General features: G+C 39.4%; 1 protein-coding gene across 1 annotated transcript; it reads left to right on the top strand.

Moving 5' to 3' along the window:
* Positions 1-2,542: 2,542 nt before the first annotated feature.
* On the top strand, positions 2,543-15,813 carry LOC141000455 (uncharacterized). The gene is made up of 9 exons (XM_073471202.1): positions 2,543-2,901; positions 3,204-3,833; positions 4,155-4,784; positions 5,088-5,813; positions 8,067-9,855; positions 11,698-11,874; positions 12,398-12,571; positions 13,779-13,825; positions 14,188-15,813. The coding sequence occupies exons 1-9, from the start codon at positions 2,592-2,594 to the stop codon at positions 14,721-14,723; spliced, it is 5,019 nt and encodes a 1,672-aa protein (XP_073327303.1). The 5' UTR covers positions 2,543-2,591; the 3' UTR covers positions 14,724-15,813.
* The last annotated feature ends 1,092 nt before the right edge of the window (positions 15,814-16,905 follow it).

The raw sequence follows: 16,905 nt of genomic DNA, 5'->3' as shown, positions 1-16,905 counted from the left end.
TGTTCACTGTGTTGTATCATGAATAACTTTAGCTGACTTAAAGGTGATTACATCTACCCTTCATCATCAATAATGTGCTGAAATTTGTTCTGTTTATCCAGAAACATTGAAGCGACGGCAGCAGCTGGTATCAGCCCTGAGAAGAAGATTTCTTAGTGAGAACACTGAAGTTGAAAACAAAGATCATCCGAACCAACAAAACACAGAACACATCATCAGAGAGGAGAAAAGTAATGAGGTCGATAATGGAGAGAAAAATGGAAGTCCTGTGGCAAAATCTGTGACACGAGTGAATGCAACATCTGACATCTTCAAAGATACAAAAGAAAAAACAATCAGGACTGTGCTGACTATCGGAGAAGCTGGAATTGGAAAATCATTCCATGCGCAGAAATTCAAAACAGAGTGGGCTAAAAATGACAAGAGGGTTTTAACTCGGTTTGTCAATTCAGTAACGTCCCTTTGGAGCAAAGCTGAAGAAGAAGTGATATTTCCACTGGACTTCTCTGAGCTCAATCAGATGAAAGAGACAAAAGTCAGTTTAGTGGGACTTCTTGAGCGTTTCTTCAAGGAAACAAAGGAGTGTGTGATTTCTAACTATGAGCAGTTCAAAGTCGTATTTGTCTTGGATGGACTGGAGGATTATCTACCTCCTCTCGACTTTGACAACTGTAACATCTTGACTGACACCAGAGAGCCAGCTTCAGTAGATGTGCTACTGACAAACCTCATCAGAGGGAAGCTGTTTCCTTCTGCCCGGCTTTGGATAACCACCCAACATTCAGCTGCCAAACAGTTGCCTGATACATGTGTCGACAGGACGACAGAAATAAGATGTAAGCTCATGGGTGTGGATGGAGGTAGTCATAAATAAGGGTCCAATCATATCCAAATGCTCTAAACTGCTGTGAAATGTAAACAGAGAACCATGAAAAAAAAATGAGAAGCGTCCAACATAGACAGCATGTCAGAGAGGTGTCTAATTAAACCAAATGTATGCTGTAAGTTGGAGATGGTGCTGCACTGGAATGCTATGAAGACCTTTATAATGTTCGTCCAACATCTTAACTTGCATGAGAGGAACAAGGCTTACAGTACAAGTCAAGTACAATTTCTTAACATTGACTTTTAAGTCTTAAATAAATCATAAGGCAGTCATCACCACATGTGGTGCAACTTTTCATGTTTAACAACAACAGAACAATATAATTCATAACAGTTGAAATCATTCATTTACCTTCTGCCAGCACTATAGAGCAAGCAGCACAGGCTTTAAACCAAAATAACCCAAGCTGGTTCTTCATGACTACACATTTTGAAATAGTTTTAGATTAGCCTAGTTTTAAACAAACTGACACAATTTCTGAACATTTCTCAAAGTGAGAGGAGAGTTCACTCAGAACTAAATGGAACTTTATGTCTTTAAAGAAGCATATTTCAAATTAACAGTATGTCAGTGAAGCACCACCAACTTAAAGAACACTTATTGACACTATAATATAACTTACAAAATAAATAACTTTGAAATTAGACCAGCAGGATGAGGGGATGCCGATGGCAGTGGCCTCCCCAGCAGGACAATGTGCACTACTACTATCTAATATATTATTAACACAAATATGTAATAAGTGTTTTGTGTTTGTGTTGAAGCTTACCCGATCAGAAAACAGACACCACTAAGCCCAGCAGTGTGGACACCTCGAGCAAAGGTTACAGTAAACTAACACAGAAACTTTTATCAGCTTAAAGCTGCTGTAATTCATCGTTTAGCGAACGTCTGTTTTGCAGTTAGCAATCCCCTCTCTTCTCTTTACGTCGCCACATGTACGCAGAGTGCTAATCAGCAGACAGAGCAGCAAACAGGAGGATCCTGCTCTCTGTGTTCACAAGCAGACAGGACCGCCCCTTTATGGAGTTCTCTATCCTGATTGGATGAAGTGGGCAGGGATACCAGAAAATTTATTTTCTATTCCACAGCATGAGCAAGAGGAGGAGAGACATGGTTACTGACCAAACACTTTGTAACAGTGGTTACTGCTGGAATATAGAGATATTTAACACTTATTTCTTTATTGCAAACTCATAGATACATTTCTTTATTCTCATACATTTTTAATCCCTCGACTTTGATTGCAGGTATAACAACACAAAACATCACGTGACAAAACTTTTTTATGTTTGCCATTTATTTGTTCAGGAATGTGACACTTATTGAAATTACTGCATTCTGCTCTGTTTGTATTGTCTTTATTGTTTCTTTAGGGAAAGCCTTCAATCCCAAACTCACAGCAGACCTGAAAAGACGAATCCTCAGTCAGCATGAAGAAGAAGTGAAGAAACTTGAGACTGACACAGAACTCTACGTCATAGGAGAAGAAAACAAAGAAAATAAAGTACAAACCTATGATGAATTATTTCAGAAGTCACGGACAAAGACAGTGCTAATGACAGGAGCTGCTGGTGTTGGTAAAACACTTCAAACAAGGAGGTTCATGGTAGACTGGGCAAAAGGAAAGTCCAACAAGAACATAAAGTTGATAGTTTCATTGAAGTTTGGCGAGCTGAATTCAAGAAAAGCTGAAGTTCAAAGCATGAAAGATCTGTTTTGTCATTTCCTCAATGATGATAAACACCCAGAAGTTTGCAGGTTTGACGACTGTAGGTTCGACAAATGTGAAGTAGCTTTTGTGCTCGATGGTTTGGAAGAATGTGACCTTCCTCTGGACTTTGAAAAGAAAGAGGACCTGACTGATATGGACCAGACAGCCTCGATGGATGTGCTGCTAACAAACCTCATCAAGGGGAAGTTGCTTCCCTCCGCTCATCTCTGGATCGTCTCTCAACCTTCAGGAGTTGAGAAGATTCCCCCTAAATATATTCAGAAACAGACAGAATGTCGAGGTATGAAACAATAACAATAACTTAGTCTATTGTGTGATCTGTATCGTGTCATTCTTGATGTTGATGTTGATTAGGAAATACTGCAAAAGCTGAAACCATGACATACATCACTTTTATGGAAGATGTTTCATAAACTCAACTAAAATTAATGTCATTGCAAATTCCTGCTTACATTTTTTGTTTTACTGCCATTTTCCTCTCTGGGCTTTAACTGCTGGTATAACAAAATGCATAATGTGACACTGTATTTTTTGCAGTCACTGTACTCTGTTTTCTCTATAATGTCTTTATCATTTCTTTAGGCAAAGACTTCAAACATGAACTGACAGCAGACCTGAAGGCAACAATCCGCCATCAGCATGAAGAGGAACTGAGAAAAAATGAGACTGACACAGAACTCTACGAGATGGGAGAAGAAAACAAAGCTACAAAACAAACTTATAATACATTATTTCTCGATTCAGAGCAAAAGACAGTGCGAACAGTGCTAATGAAGGGAGTTCCTCATGTTGGTAAAACACTTCAAACAAGGAGGTTCATGGTAGACTGGGCAGAAGGAAAGTCCAACAAAAACATAGACCTGATAGTGTCATTGAAGTTCAGCGAGCTGAATTCAAGAAAAGACAAAGATCAAAACATGACAGATCTGCTTCGTGATTCCCTCAATGACAGAAAACACAGATTAGCTTGCCAGTACAACAAATGTGAAGTAGCTTTTGTGCTCGATGGTTTGGAAGAATGTAAACTTCCTCTGGACTTTGAAAAGAACGAGGACCTGACTGATATGGACCAGACAGCCTCGATGGATGTGCTGCTAACAAACCTCATCAAGGGGAATTTGCTTCCCTCCGCTCGTCTCTGGATCGTCTCTCAACCTTCAGGAATGGATAAGATTCCCCCTAAATATATTCAGAAACAGACAGAATGTCGAGGTATGAAACAATAACAATAACTTAGTCTCATAACTCATATTATGTATCATGTGATCTGTATCATGTGTCATTCTTGATGTTGATGTTGATTAGGAAATACTGTAAAAGCTGAAACCATGACATACATCACTTTAATGGAAGATGTTTCGTAAACTCAACTAAAATTAATGTCATTGCAAATTCCTACTTACATTTTGTGTTTTAGTGCCATTTTCCTCTCTGGGCTTTAACTGCTGGTATAACAAAATGCATAATGTGACACTGTGTTTTTTGCAGTCACTGTACTCTGTTTTCTCTATAATGTCTTTATCATTTCTTTAGGCAAAGACTTCAAACACGAACTGACAGCAGACCTGAAGGCAACAATCCGCCATCAGCATGAAGAGGAACTGAGAAAACATGAGACTGACACAGAACTCTACGAGATAGGAGAAGAAAACAAAGCTACAAAACAAACTAATAATAGATTATTTCTCGATTCAGAGCAAAAGACAGTGCGAACAGTGCTAATGAAGGGAGTTCCTCGTGTTGGTAAAACACATCAAACAAGGAGGTTCATGGTAGACTGGGCAGAAGGAAAGTCCAACAACAACATAGACCTGATAGTGTCATTGAAGTTCAGCGAGCTGAATTCAAGAAAAGACAAAGATCAAAGCATGACAGATCTGCTTCGTTATCCCCTCAATGACTACAAGCACAGATTAGCTTGCCAGTACAACAAATGTGAAGTAGCTTTTGTCCTTGATGGTTTGGAAGAATGTGACCTTCCTCTGGACTTTGAAAAGAACGAGGACCTGACTGATATGCACAAGCCAGCCTCGATGGATGTGCTGCTAACAAACCTCATCAAGGGGAAGTTGCTTCCCTCCGCTCGTCTCTGGATCGTCTCTCAACCTTCAGGAGTTGAGAAGATTCCCCCTAAATATATTCAGAAACAGACAGAATGTCGAGGTATGAAACAATAACAGTAACATATTTTCAAAGCTCTGTGTCACTCTTTCTGTTAGATTGGAAAATTATACAAGTTGCAACCATGACATATAACAATGTTACTACAGATTTTATAAACATTACTAAAGTGAATTTATGTATTTCAATAAAAGTGACGTGATTCTTAACACTGGTAACTTTAAACTCTTGTTGTGGTGCAACTTGTTCACTGTGTTGTATCATATATAACTTTAGCTGACTTAAAGGTAACTACATCTACCCTTCATCATCAATAATGTGCTGAAATTTATTCTGTTTATCCAGAAACATTGAAGCGACGGCAGCAGCTGGTATCAGCCCTGAGAAGAAGATTTCTTAGTGAGAACACTGAAGATGAAAACATAAATCATCTGAACCAACAAAACACAGAACACATCATCAGAGGGGAGAAAAGTAATGAGGTCGATAATGGAGAGAAAAATCAACATCCTGGGACAAAATCTGTGACACGAGTGAATGCAACATCTGACATCTTCAAAGATACAAAAGAAAAAACAATCAGGACTGTGCTGACTATCGGAGAAGCTGGAATTGGAAAATCCTTCCATGCGCAGGAATTCAAAACAGAGTGGGCTAAAAATGACAAGGGGTCATATTTAACTTGGGTTAAGTCCCTTTGGAGCAAAGCTGATGAAGAAGTGATATTTCCACTGAACTTCTCTGAGCTCAATAAGATAAAAGAGATAAAAGTCAGTTTGGTGGGACTTCTTGAGCATTTCTTCAAGGAAACAAAGGAGTGTGTGATTTCTAACTATGAGCAGTTCAAAGTTGTATTTGTCTTGGATGGACTGGAGGATTATCAACCTCCTCTCGACTTTGACAACTGTAACATCTTGACGGACACCAGAGAGCCAGCTTCAGTAGATGTGCTACTGACAAACCTCATCCGAGGGGAGCTGTTTCCTTCTGCCCGGCTCTGGATAACCTCCCAAAATTCAGCTGCCAAACAGTTGCCTGATACATGTGTCGACAGGACGACAGAAATACGATGTAAGCTCATGGGTGTGGATGGAGGTAGTCATAAATAAGGGTCCAATCATATCCAAATGCTCTAAACTGCTGTGAAACATAAACATAGAACCATGAAAAAAAAATGAGAAGCGTCCAACATAGACAGTATGTCAGAGAGGTGTCTAATTAAACCAAATGTATGCTGTAAGTTGGAGATGGTGCTGCACTGGAATGCTATGAAGACCTAATGTTCATCCAACCCCTTAACTTGAGAGGAACAAGGCTTACAGTACAAGTCTAGTACAATTTCTTAACATTGACTTTTTAGTCTTAAATAAATCATAAGGCAGTCATCACCACATGTGGTGCAACTTTTCATGTTTAACAACAACAGAACAATATAATTCATAACAGTTGAAATCATTCATTTACCTTCTGCCAGCACTGTAGAGCAAGCAGCACAGGCTTTAAACCAAAATAACCCAAGCTGGTTCTTCATGACTACACATTTTGAAATAGTTTTAGATTAGCCTAGTTTTAAACAAACTGACACAATTTCTGAACATTTCTCAAAGTGAGAGGAGAGTTCACTCAGAACTAAATGGAGCTTTATGTCTTTAAAGAAGCATATTTTAAATTAACAGTATGTCAGTGAAGCACCACCAACTTAAATAACATTTATTGACAGTATAATATAATTTATAATCCAGTAGTTTACGTTTAATCAGTTTTTAAGACCAGTTTCAGATTTGGTAAGAGCTCAAACTTTACTGAGAGAATAAGATGATCACAAAGTGGTGTTTACGAGAGGAGCTTCTTTTCTTACAAACCATCTCTGACAAGTACAGACACTGGCTCGCAGAGAGTAAATAACCAGACAACAGACAAGTTGAATTTTGTTCTTTTACCAAGTTTCTCACAGAGTTAACATTGACAGTGACAACTAAAATGATCTGTTGAGGCGTTATTGCCTGAAAGCTGCTCTTTGCTGTTCAGAAGGAAAAAGGAAAAATAACAGCGTTGTTAGCCGTTGAGTTTAAATAACGTGTATTTTGTGAGCAGCACCATCAGAACCCAAGAGTCAATCACACACTTTTCACTCGCAAAGAATTAAAAGGGCACGTTAGACTGTCATAATGAAGAACAGCACTGCAAAAGTAGAGTTCAGTAAGGAGGAAGTAAGGATCGGCTTTATTTAGCCAATACCAATCCACTCAAATATGCCCGGATCAGCCCCAATTCCAAACAAACTCTGGTTTAGATTCACAACCAAGACACTGATCAACCAGAACAAACTTGGGTCATGGATTTCTAATGAATGCCACTTGTCACGAACCACCCACCAAAACACAGTTGCCGACCAAGTACAAGTAATGGCACTCCCAGATGGAAGTGGCTTCCCAGCAGGACAATGTGCACTGCTACGCAGCACAAACTGCTGAGGAATGGCAAAAGGACCAAGGCAAAGAGCGAAAAGTGTTAACCTGTGCTCCAAATTTCCCAGATCCCAATCCAATCACCCACTCGTAGGAACCAGTCCGATCCATCAAGGCCCCACTGTGGATCGGACTTGACCTATTGAGGCATAGACACAGAACTTCTGGATGTCCTGTGGTGTCTGACACCAGTGCGTTGGCGGCAGATCCTTTGAGTCCAGTGGGTTGTGAGGTGGGGCCTCCATGGATCGGACCTGTTCCAGCATGTTCCACAGATGCTCAATCATATTGAGATCCTGGACATGTGGAGCCCAGGTTGATGCCTTGAGCTCTTTGTCATGTTCCTGATGCCATTCCTCAGCAGTTTTTGCAGTGTGGCAGGGTACACTGTCCTCCTGGGGAGGTCACCACTATCCAGGAATGTTGTTACCATGAGGAGGTGTGCTTGGTCTGCAATGGTGTGTGGGTGGGTGCTGAGTGTCAAGTTGCATCCACATGAATGTCAGAACCTAAGGTTTCACGGCAGAATGTTGCATTGGAACGAGATAATCTGTGTTATTCACTTCACTTGTTAGTCCTTTAAATGTTCTGGCTGATCAGCGTAGCCGAAAAATGGGAGGACAGCAAAAATGAAGCAAGTGCTGCTCTTCTCAAGCTGATTCCTGATGTTTTATGACCTGCTTGACTTTTGGCTGAATTGTATGTAGCTAAACAAACCATATACAAAATTTTAAAAAAAAACAACAAAAAAAACTTAGTTCTTGGTGCTATGGTTTAGATTTAATTAACTGCTTGATTGCATCCAAAACATTTAATCGCCATATTGTTAATAACTTTGAAAATTGTTTCCCCACAGGTAAGCCTTACATTAGAAGTCATCAGAAACTCAGGAATCAGCTGAAGGAGCAATTAACCCATGTGTCTGAGGGGATCGATAAGCAGAAAACCTCTGCCCTTCTGAATGAGATCTACACAGATCTCTACATCATAGAGGGTGAGAGGGGAGAGGTCAATGAACAACATGAGACCAGACAAGTTCAAGATGCAAAGTTCAAACCAGAGACACAAGAAACATTGATTAAATATCAGGACATCTTCAAATCAGCATCTGGAGAAAATGGACCCATCAGAACCGTGCTCACGATCGGAGTGGCAGGCATTGGAAAGTCATTTGCTACAATGAAGTACATGCTGGACTGGGCTGAGGGTACGGCCAATGAGGACATATATTACATGTTTCCTCTTTCTTTCCGGGAGCTGAATTTGAAAAAAGAGGAAAATCTCAGCTTGGAGGAACTTATTAACATCTTTTTTCCGGGTATGAAGACATCAGAAATAACAGACTATGACAAGTTCAGAATTCTGATTGTCCTGGATGGTTTTGATGAATGTCGCCTTGATCTTGACTTCAGTAAAAGTACCTCTCACACAGATGTTGGAGAGGCAGCCTCAGTGAATGCTCTGTTGACAAACCTCATCCAAGGAAATCTGTTTTCTGAAGCTCAAATCTGGATCACCTCACGACCCGCAGCATCCAACCGTATCCCTGCTCGTACAGTTGACCGGGTTACAGAGGTGCGAGGATTCAATGATGATCAGAAGGAAGAGTACTTCAGGAAGAGATTCAGTGACAAGGAGTTGGCTGAGAAAATTTTGTCATATGTGAAAAAATCAAGAAGCATTAATATCATGTGTCACATCCCTGTCTTCTGTTGGATCACGTCAAAAGTCCTGGAGGACTTTATGGACAGAGAACAAGAAGGAAGGATGCCCAAGGCTCTGACTGACATGTACATACACTTCCTTTTGCTACAATGCAGACAGGCAAATGTGAAGTATCCTGGAGATGACACAGGTGGGAGGTCTGAGACATGCTGGAATCAAAAGAACCAGGAAACAATCATTTCTCTGGGGAAACTGGCCTTCGAGAGCCTCGAGGAAGGAAACCTTCTCTTCACTGAAGACGACTTGACAGAGTGCGGTCTTGACATCACTGAGGCTGCAGTTTTCTCTGGATTATTCACGCAGATCAAACGAGAAGGCTGTGGAGTGAGCGAACAGAAACTCTTCTGCTTCGTCCATCTGAGCATTCAAGAGTTCCTGGCAGCTTTTTATGTCATTCACACACTCAATGACAAAGGTGAAAATCTGCTTACCAAACCCCTTTCGAAAGTTGCGCGCCACTTAGACTTCTACAAGACAGCAGTCAACAAGGCTTTGGAGATCAAACATGGAGACTGGGATCTATTTCTCCGCTTCCTGCTAGGCCTCTCCCTGGAGAGCAACCAGGAACTCCTGAAAGGGCTGCTGAAAGAGAAAGAAAATAACAAGAAGATCAACAAGGAAACTATTGAGTACATCAAAGAAAAGATTAAGGAAGAGAACAGTCATGCTGATAAAAAGATCAATCTCTTCCACTGTCTGAATGAGCTGAATGACCACTCTCTAGTGCAAGAAGTCAAAAAGTGCCTGCGCTCTGAAACAGTCACATTTGAGAAGTTCTCTGCCGCTGAGTGGTCAGCTCTGACTTTTGTGCTGCTGACATCAGATGAGGAGCTTGATGTGTTTGATCTGAAAAAATACCTTAAATCAGAGAAAGTTCTTCTAGGAATGTTGCCGGTGGTTAAATTCTCCAACACTGCTTTGTAAGTACTTTCAAAATTGATGCTCTCATAAAAATGATAGAATGTAGATCTCTTCTTGTTGTTAGTGTAGACCAGCGTAGTTTCAATGATGCTGAACATGAGCAGAGACATCAAGCAAACAAACCAGATCAAAATAGAAATACAAACATACAAAACAACAAACGTGTCAGTTAAAACAGTTACAGGCCAATGTTGAACAGTTATTTAATAAAGACCCAAAGCATCAAAGTGTCACTAGAGAATTCAGTTTTAAGTCATGTTGCAATAGATTCCAAGAGACTGCAGCACTAAAAAGCAGTCTTTCTCCTGTATTTATAAGGTTACAACATTTCAATTGCAGTACCATTAAACCCGCGGATGGCAAAGAGATGCAAACTTTAAAAATAAAACATTTTTCCTTATCAACATTCAGTACAAGTTTGAGATGATGAAGATATGTCTGCAGAACGTTTGGGGCAGATTGTAATCTTAACATAGCTTAAATTGAAGAGGAGTCAAAAGCATACAAGACTGTCATCTGCATAAAAAGGGGGATTGCAAGGTCCCTATTTAAATGGAAGTATTTACACTCTTCATTAGTCATGGGTGTGTTTTGGGTGTAACATAAATTAAACCAATCAGGGTGTCATCTCCCATTCCCTTTAAGAGCCTTGTGCACCAATACATGGAGCGTGCTATAGCTAATAAACAGAGGCACTTGTCTGTACTCTGGGGCCTGGGACTTGTGCTCCGCTTAGAAAGACAGAAAATTTTAATTCAGAAGATAAAAGATTAATTCTGTTTCCTCCGGAGAGTTTCTTTTTAGTGTTGTTGATTCAATGTGTCACAGTATTTGTTACAGTGACATTACAGCACACATGAAAATGTTTAAAATGACAGCAGTGTCTATAATCATAAAATCAGTGTACGCGTCTTGTGAGGCCGCCTGTGTAGGCACAGCTTACTATACGAATAATGCGTCCTTTAGATAGCAGGAAAATGAGTGCGCCTTTGACTGCAGACCAGCTTTTTGTTGGTCAATGCTGCTGTCAATTTCTGCTTCCTCATTAAAGCAATCTGCCATCAGTGCACCTGACTACACCTCATTTTAGTCCCAACTCACCCAGGGGCACACAGGTGGACGAAGGTACATTTCCTATTTACACAACTTGGGCGCTAGGCGTGAACCGACAACTCCATCGGTCTGAAACTAGCAATGACACTTACGCTGCGCAGTGTAAGAAAGAGCCGAATGTCTGTGTTGGAGTAATAATATTGTTTATTTGTAAATAGTAGAGGTTTCACAATTCTCCAAATCAAGACTCAATTTGGCTTTCACTTTTAAGGTCACAATTCGATTTGATTAACGATTTTAAAAAATTTAGACTTCGATTTGATGACTGTCATTTACATTTTCAAATTCTTCTTTTAAAAGATAGGGGTATTTAACAACAGCCGTTTGACTTCATCCTGGTGCGACTTGCAGGTTAGGCTTAGACAAGTTCAAATAGTTTGGTGTCTCAAACCTGTCCAGAGCAAACCAGTATTGTTGATACTGCATTTGAATTCGATAGTCAAAATTGAACACTCGTCTCAATCAGTTTTTGATTTTAAAAACGAAATCATGACATCCATAGTAAATAGTAAAGTACCCAGCACAGAGCCACATGGTACCACCTTATTTATCCCAAGGGAGGTTGTTTTGAGACCGTACTGTGTACTGTACTGTCGGTGTTCTGTCAGACAAATATGCATGAACCAGCTCTGAGCAAAAACTTCTGAACCCAGACAGAGTGGTGTGTTTAGTAAACACACTTTGACACCACAGATTTTTCAGATTTCTGATTACAAATATTTTCACAGGCTGAGCTGGTGTGAGCTCTCTGAAGAATCCTGCAAAGGTCTGACGTACTCCGTCCTCAGCTCCGCATCCTCTAATCTCACAGTGCTGGACCTGAGTCATAACGACCTGCTGGATTCAGGTGTGGAGAAACTTGCTGATGGCCTGAAGAGTATACACTGTAAACTGGAGGTTCTCAAGTAAGTGTACATTACATTTACTGTGTATTTGATGATATGTACATACTGTACATATCATGAACAGGGGGGTTGTGTGTAGTTTAAGGTATTGTTATTCCAAACTGCAAAAAAGGTCAGTTAAGCAGAGCAGCAAACATTTCGTAAAAGTAAAATGTGTCTGCAGAACATAAAATAAAAAACTCCAAATAAGGCAAGTGAGTACTCGTCCTTGCATCAACTCTATGGAGTTAATTTGCCCATGTTCACAAGATTTACCTCTGGAACAGAACCTGGGTTCAGGTTTCACTATTTGAGATTGTAAATGTGCCTGTAATGACAATTAATTTATTTTTCACATAAAAAAAATATTTTGTAAAAAGTAGGATAAAGGCAGTCACCAGAAAGTATAATATTTGATCATCAGTGTTTTATTTTTGACATTTATAAAATGACCATAGAAAATGTTTGATTGACAAATGTTCATTAAAATATTTAAAATAATTGTCTGTGGATGTGCGTGCGTGCGTGTTTGTGTGGTCTGCAGGTTGTCAGGTTGTCAGGTGTCAGAGGAAGGCTGCTCTTTCCTGGCTGAAGCTCTCCAGTCCAAAAAGACCTGCTCCCTGAAACAGCTGGATCTGAGCTACAATCACCCAGGAGTCAATGGGGTGACAACGCTCTCTGCTACAACTCCTTATCGAAATATGAGCCTGGCAATCTGGTATGTTAATATGTCAGGATGTGTGTTTATATGTGTTTGTAGGTATATAGCTGGTTTTCATAATGATGGTGCATCTACACTAAGGTAAAATCTAAACTCAATATTTTATCTTATTAGCTAGCAGGCTAGTTACCAAAACTCAAGGATCACCTTGGTGTTGATAAGAGAAATTGTGCAAAACAAGCGGCCTCAATCAAACCCGATTTATCTGGATAAAGAAAAACGCATATCAATGCAAGATGTAAATGCACACAGAACACATCGCTGCAATCTTTACAGTGCGGCCACTTCTTAAGAAAGAAATCTATCCAACAAGCTGACAGTCACCCAACCCCCACCTCTTATAACAAGCCTATACAAGCCTGGCAAAAGCTAGTAGCTAGCAGGTTTTCCCATGCAAAAAGTAATTCAACAATGAGTGATGCCTATCCATAGCATTGCTGTCCTTGGCCACAGGCCTGTACTATAATTCAAGTTCTACATACCAAGGATATCTTTTCATTATCTGGCTTCTTAATGGCAACCTCGCTAAGCAATGGTGATAATCAACTCGATATGTCAACCCAGGTATTCTTGGGGCTACAATATCAGATAAATCCAAAGAAATAAACCACATCAAACTGAAGCAAATCAGTTGCCGCTGTATGTCATTTAAAACATAGTCAGGAAAAGCCAATGGACTTTGCCAGTTTCTGAACTCTCTAGCCCTACTGGGAAACCCTCTCATGATCTGACATCAAGCTCCTCAGGATCTTCTACAAATGGTGATGCCATTTTCCAAGTGGTTGGCCATGATTAGCTGTGCTTCTATACGTATTGATGTGTTAACTCCAACATAATCTACTCTGGAGCAAGTTAGGTGTGCAGCACGCAAGTTATAATGTTGATGCACCCTAGTAAGAGGTGAACCACCGTTGTAACCCTGAAACCCTAAAATGACCTTGCTAACCCTAATCCTGCTTCATAGTTCAGGTACCTGGTACGTGGTATGCTTGTTGACATGAACGCCAGCTCCACTCAGTTAATCCTGTCCCAGTGCTGGCAGAATCGAGATAACACAACATTTATTAATACCAGGTATAAATGGGACTCATGAGACAGGCCTACTTTTCTGCTGTATGAACTCTGTCCATATCAAATGCACTTACTTCTTGTCATGTCTGTTGACTTGTCTGTTTGTGACAACACTTTTATTCATCTTGTACAGCTTCGACCACAGTGGAGAGCGTCGGTTAAAGCCAGGCCTGAAGAAGTGTAAGTCTTTTTTTTTTATTTCCAACACTTGTCACCAAGCCTTAGAAATGAAGCTGTTGCCTGTTTAATTTAAAAAATGAATGTATCTGTTCCCAAACTCCTCAGGTAGTATAGGTTATCATGTATGCACTTTTTACCATTATATATTTGTTACACTACATACTCATTATATTTGTAAAATAGTTCAAAACTACAAACAATTCAACAATTTTACTTTTCTCTGATTTCATCTTTAATTGATTTTTTTCGGATTTCATTTTAAAAAACATACTTGTATTACTTTTATTGTCTTTCAATTGCACATAAAACAGTAAACACACACATTAACACACTAAAATATGTGTCATTTGTTTCTCTATCAGATGGTACAGATCTGAAGTTTGATGAAAACACAGCAAGCAAGAGACTTGTCCTGTCCGAAGGAAACAGGAAAGTGAAAACCATAAAGAAGGTGGAGGAGAAGGTGCCACGACCTGAAAACGAGGGCAGATTTAAGAGGAGTCAGGTGTCTTGTGAGGAGGGCCAGAAAGGCTTCTGTTACTGGGAGGTGGAGTGGAAAGGGGAGGTTGGCATCGCAGTGGCGTATAAAGGAGTGAGTCGAAAATGGGACAGTAGTGGTGGTCTAGGATGCAATGACAAGTCCTGGAGTCTGCTCTGCCTTAAGGAAGGATGGCTTCCCTTGCATGGGAAGCAAAAAGGCAAACCAAAATATATAAAAGTGCCCCAATGCGAAAAAATAGCATTGTTTCTGGATTGGGAAGGTGGTACTCTGAAATATTACAGTGTCACATCAGAAGAGCTGAGACTCATACACACTTTCAAGGCTAAATTCACAGAGCCCCTCTTCCCAGGCTTCTGGTTTAAGAATGGCTCTGTCACTTTGTGTGAGATTGACTGAACCCCTCTGCTCCGAGGAAAAGTGTTATGTAGTGATCACTTGATGCTCTGATTGATTTGTCCATAGGTTAGCACTAGTTTACCTGCATCATTTCAATGTCACAATGTAAAAATGTGTTTAAAAGATGCTGTTTTTCAACTGTAAGTCGGTATTTTAACACTGTGAAGGAAGAAATGGAGGGAGAGAAAATCTCATGTAGTTAAGTTACTAATGTGATGAAGAAAATAATTATTGATTTCTGTAAAAATGTTAAATACAAACTTGACCTGTTTCTCATTTAGTTAACTGTCCTAACATACAAAATGTTCCTAGTCAACTTTTTTTTTTTCACTGATATGTTTTATTATTTTACTAATATGTCATTCTGATACTGCAGAGGACAACTACTTGGACAGAGTCCTCTTTGACAGGTCGTTTTTTGTGAGCTGTAAAATTATGAATACGCTTAATGTTTATTAGTGTATGAATAATGTATTTTGATAATTGAATTGATGAAAGTAAAGTTCCTTAAACTTGTTGGAGCAGGAGGGACAAACATGCTCCAGAGATATGAGCATATGTGCACAACACAAGGTTGTATTTCATGTAAGAACACATTAACATGGGTTTTAATTTAAAGTGTCATAGAATACATCTGTATGTTAACCCACAGTCTGTTAGCAGGGAACCACTGTACTACTGCCATAATATGATCTCATTTTTTATCTTATTACTAATGCGTGGATGCCAGAGTCACCCGCTGGTGTGAAAACGCATGTATCTTATATTGAAGAGACTTAAGATTGAAATATGTCGACTAATGTGCTTCTGATGCAGCGATACTGAAAAGTTGTTGTTTACTGGCATTCATGTTGCTATGTACAGATAACATAGTGTGTGTATACTGTATATACAGAACATGTACATAACTGTTCTATTTGTTGTATAATGTTTTTATGATAACATTGTGCAATCCTGTATTTTATTGTAAGACAGCATATATATCAAGATTTTGTTGTTCAATTGTTTTTTGAAAGCTTTCATTTGACTCTTTGTTTTCTTTTGTTTTTACATGTTGAAAATAAAATCTACCTATAAGAGTAAAGCTGAACCTTGAACTGCATTAGAAGTACTTAAAGTAGGTTCACATTTGTCTTAAAACAATAGTCACATGCCCATATGTACAATCTTTGTTTGCTGTAATCATCCCTCCTGCTCATACTGACCATTTAACATGCTTCCAATGTAAGTGAAGAAAAACTCCACAGTTCTCATTCAGAACAAAATATTATATATAACTTACTGTATTAAATAAAGTGGGTATTTTCCACAGTTACAGTCTTTTTATGACAGAATTTCCTGTTTTCATTTTAATGGACAGTGTTTTTATGCTGAATTGCAGAGAATAACAACAAAAATGGGAATTTTGTAACTGACACTTTGTAAAATATCTACTTTATTTGTCTATCTCACTGTTAAATATTATCTTCAGCTCAGCTTTGAGATTTATCGTTGAACATGATGAGGACTGTGGATTTTGTCCCATACTGCTTCCCATTGGAAGCACATGAGGAAGCGATCTCTTGATGGCCGGTCTGATCAGGAGGAATTATTACAGCAAGTCGATGGTTGAAATGTACCTGATTGTATCATGTACATGTACCAAAGAACCAGAGTGTATGATGTGTCATTAAGACCACACCTGTTCAAAAGGCATCATCATCATCATAAGTTCAAAGTGAAATAGTCAGCTGTTAAAGAGAGCCAAATCATTCCTTTCACTTTGTGTCTCCATGTCTTTCTCAGATCAGTCAAGCAGATTTATTTTATTTTCCTTCCATCTTGATCCAAATGAAAAGTGCCGTGGGTTTTGTTGCACTGAGTTACGTAGAGAGAAGCCTGGTGAACGGAGATAAATAAGTGGGTTCTACATTCATACATTCTACATGGACACCCACACACATGTTGTGATGTTGAAACAGTATATTTAGACTGACAGATATAGTTATAGTTTACGGAGCCCCGTAAGGGACATTGGGGGAAAAAAATTGATGGGTGAAAAAAAAAAAAAAGATGTCCTTTTTGCGAGATCTCGCAAAGATTTTTGCGGGATCTCGCAAACCTTTGCGAGATCCCGCAAAAGCTGTAACACTGCTGGTCGCTTGCTGTCACTTGGCCATTTGGGAATCAGCAAAAAGTATGA

Source organism: Pagrus major, chromosome 7 (assembly GCF_040436345.1).
Source record: "Pagrus major chromosome 7, Pma_NU_1.0".
Lineage (NCBI taxonomy): Eukaryota > Metazoa > Chordata > Actinopteri > Spariformes > Sparidae > Pagrus > Pagrus major.
This window is presented reverse-complemented; position numbering and strand designations above follow the sequence as displayed.

Coding starts and splice junctions, on each gene's coding strand:
- LOC141000455 (XM_073471202.1), top strand. CDS start 2,592: ATGAAAGATCTGTTTTGTCATTTCCTCAATGATGATAAACACCCAGAA. Junction 2,902..3,203: donor GAAACAGACAGAATGTCGAG/GTATGAAACAAT, acceptor TCATTTCTTTAG/GCAAAGACTTCAAACATGAA. Junction 12,572..13,778: donor AATATGAGCCTGGCAATCTG/GTATGTTAATAT, acceptor CATCTTGTACAG/CTTCGACCACAGTGGAGAGC.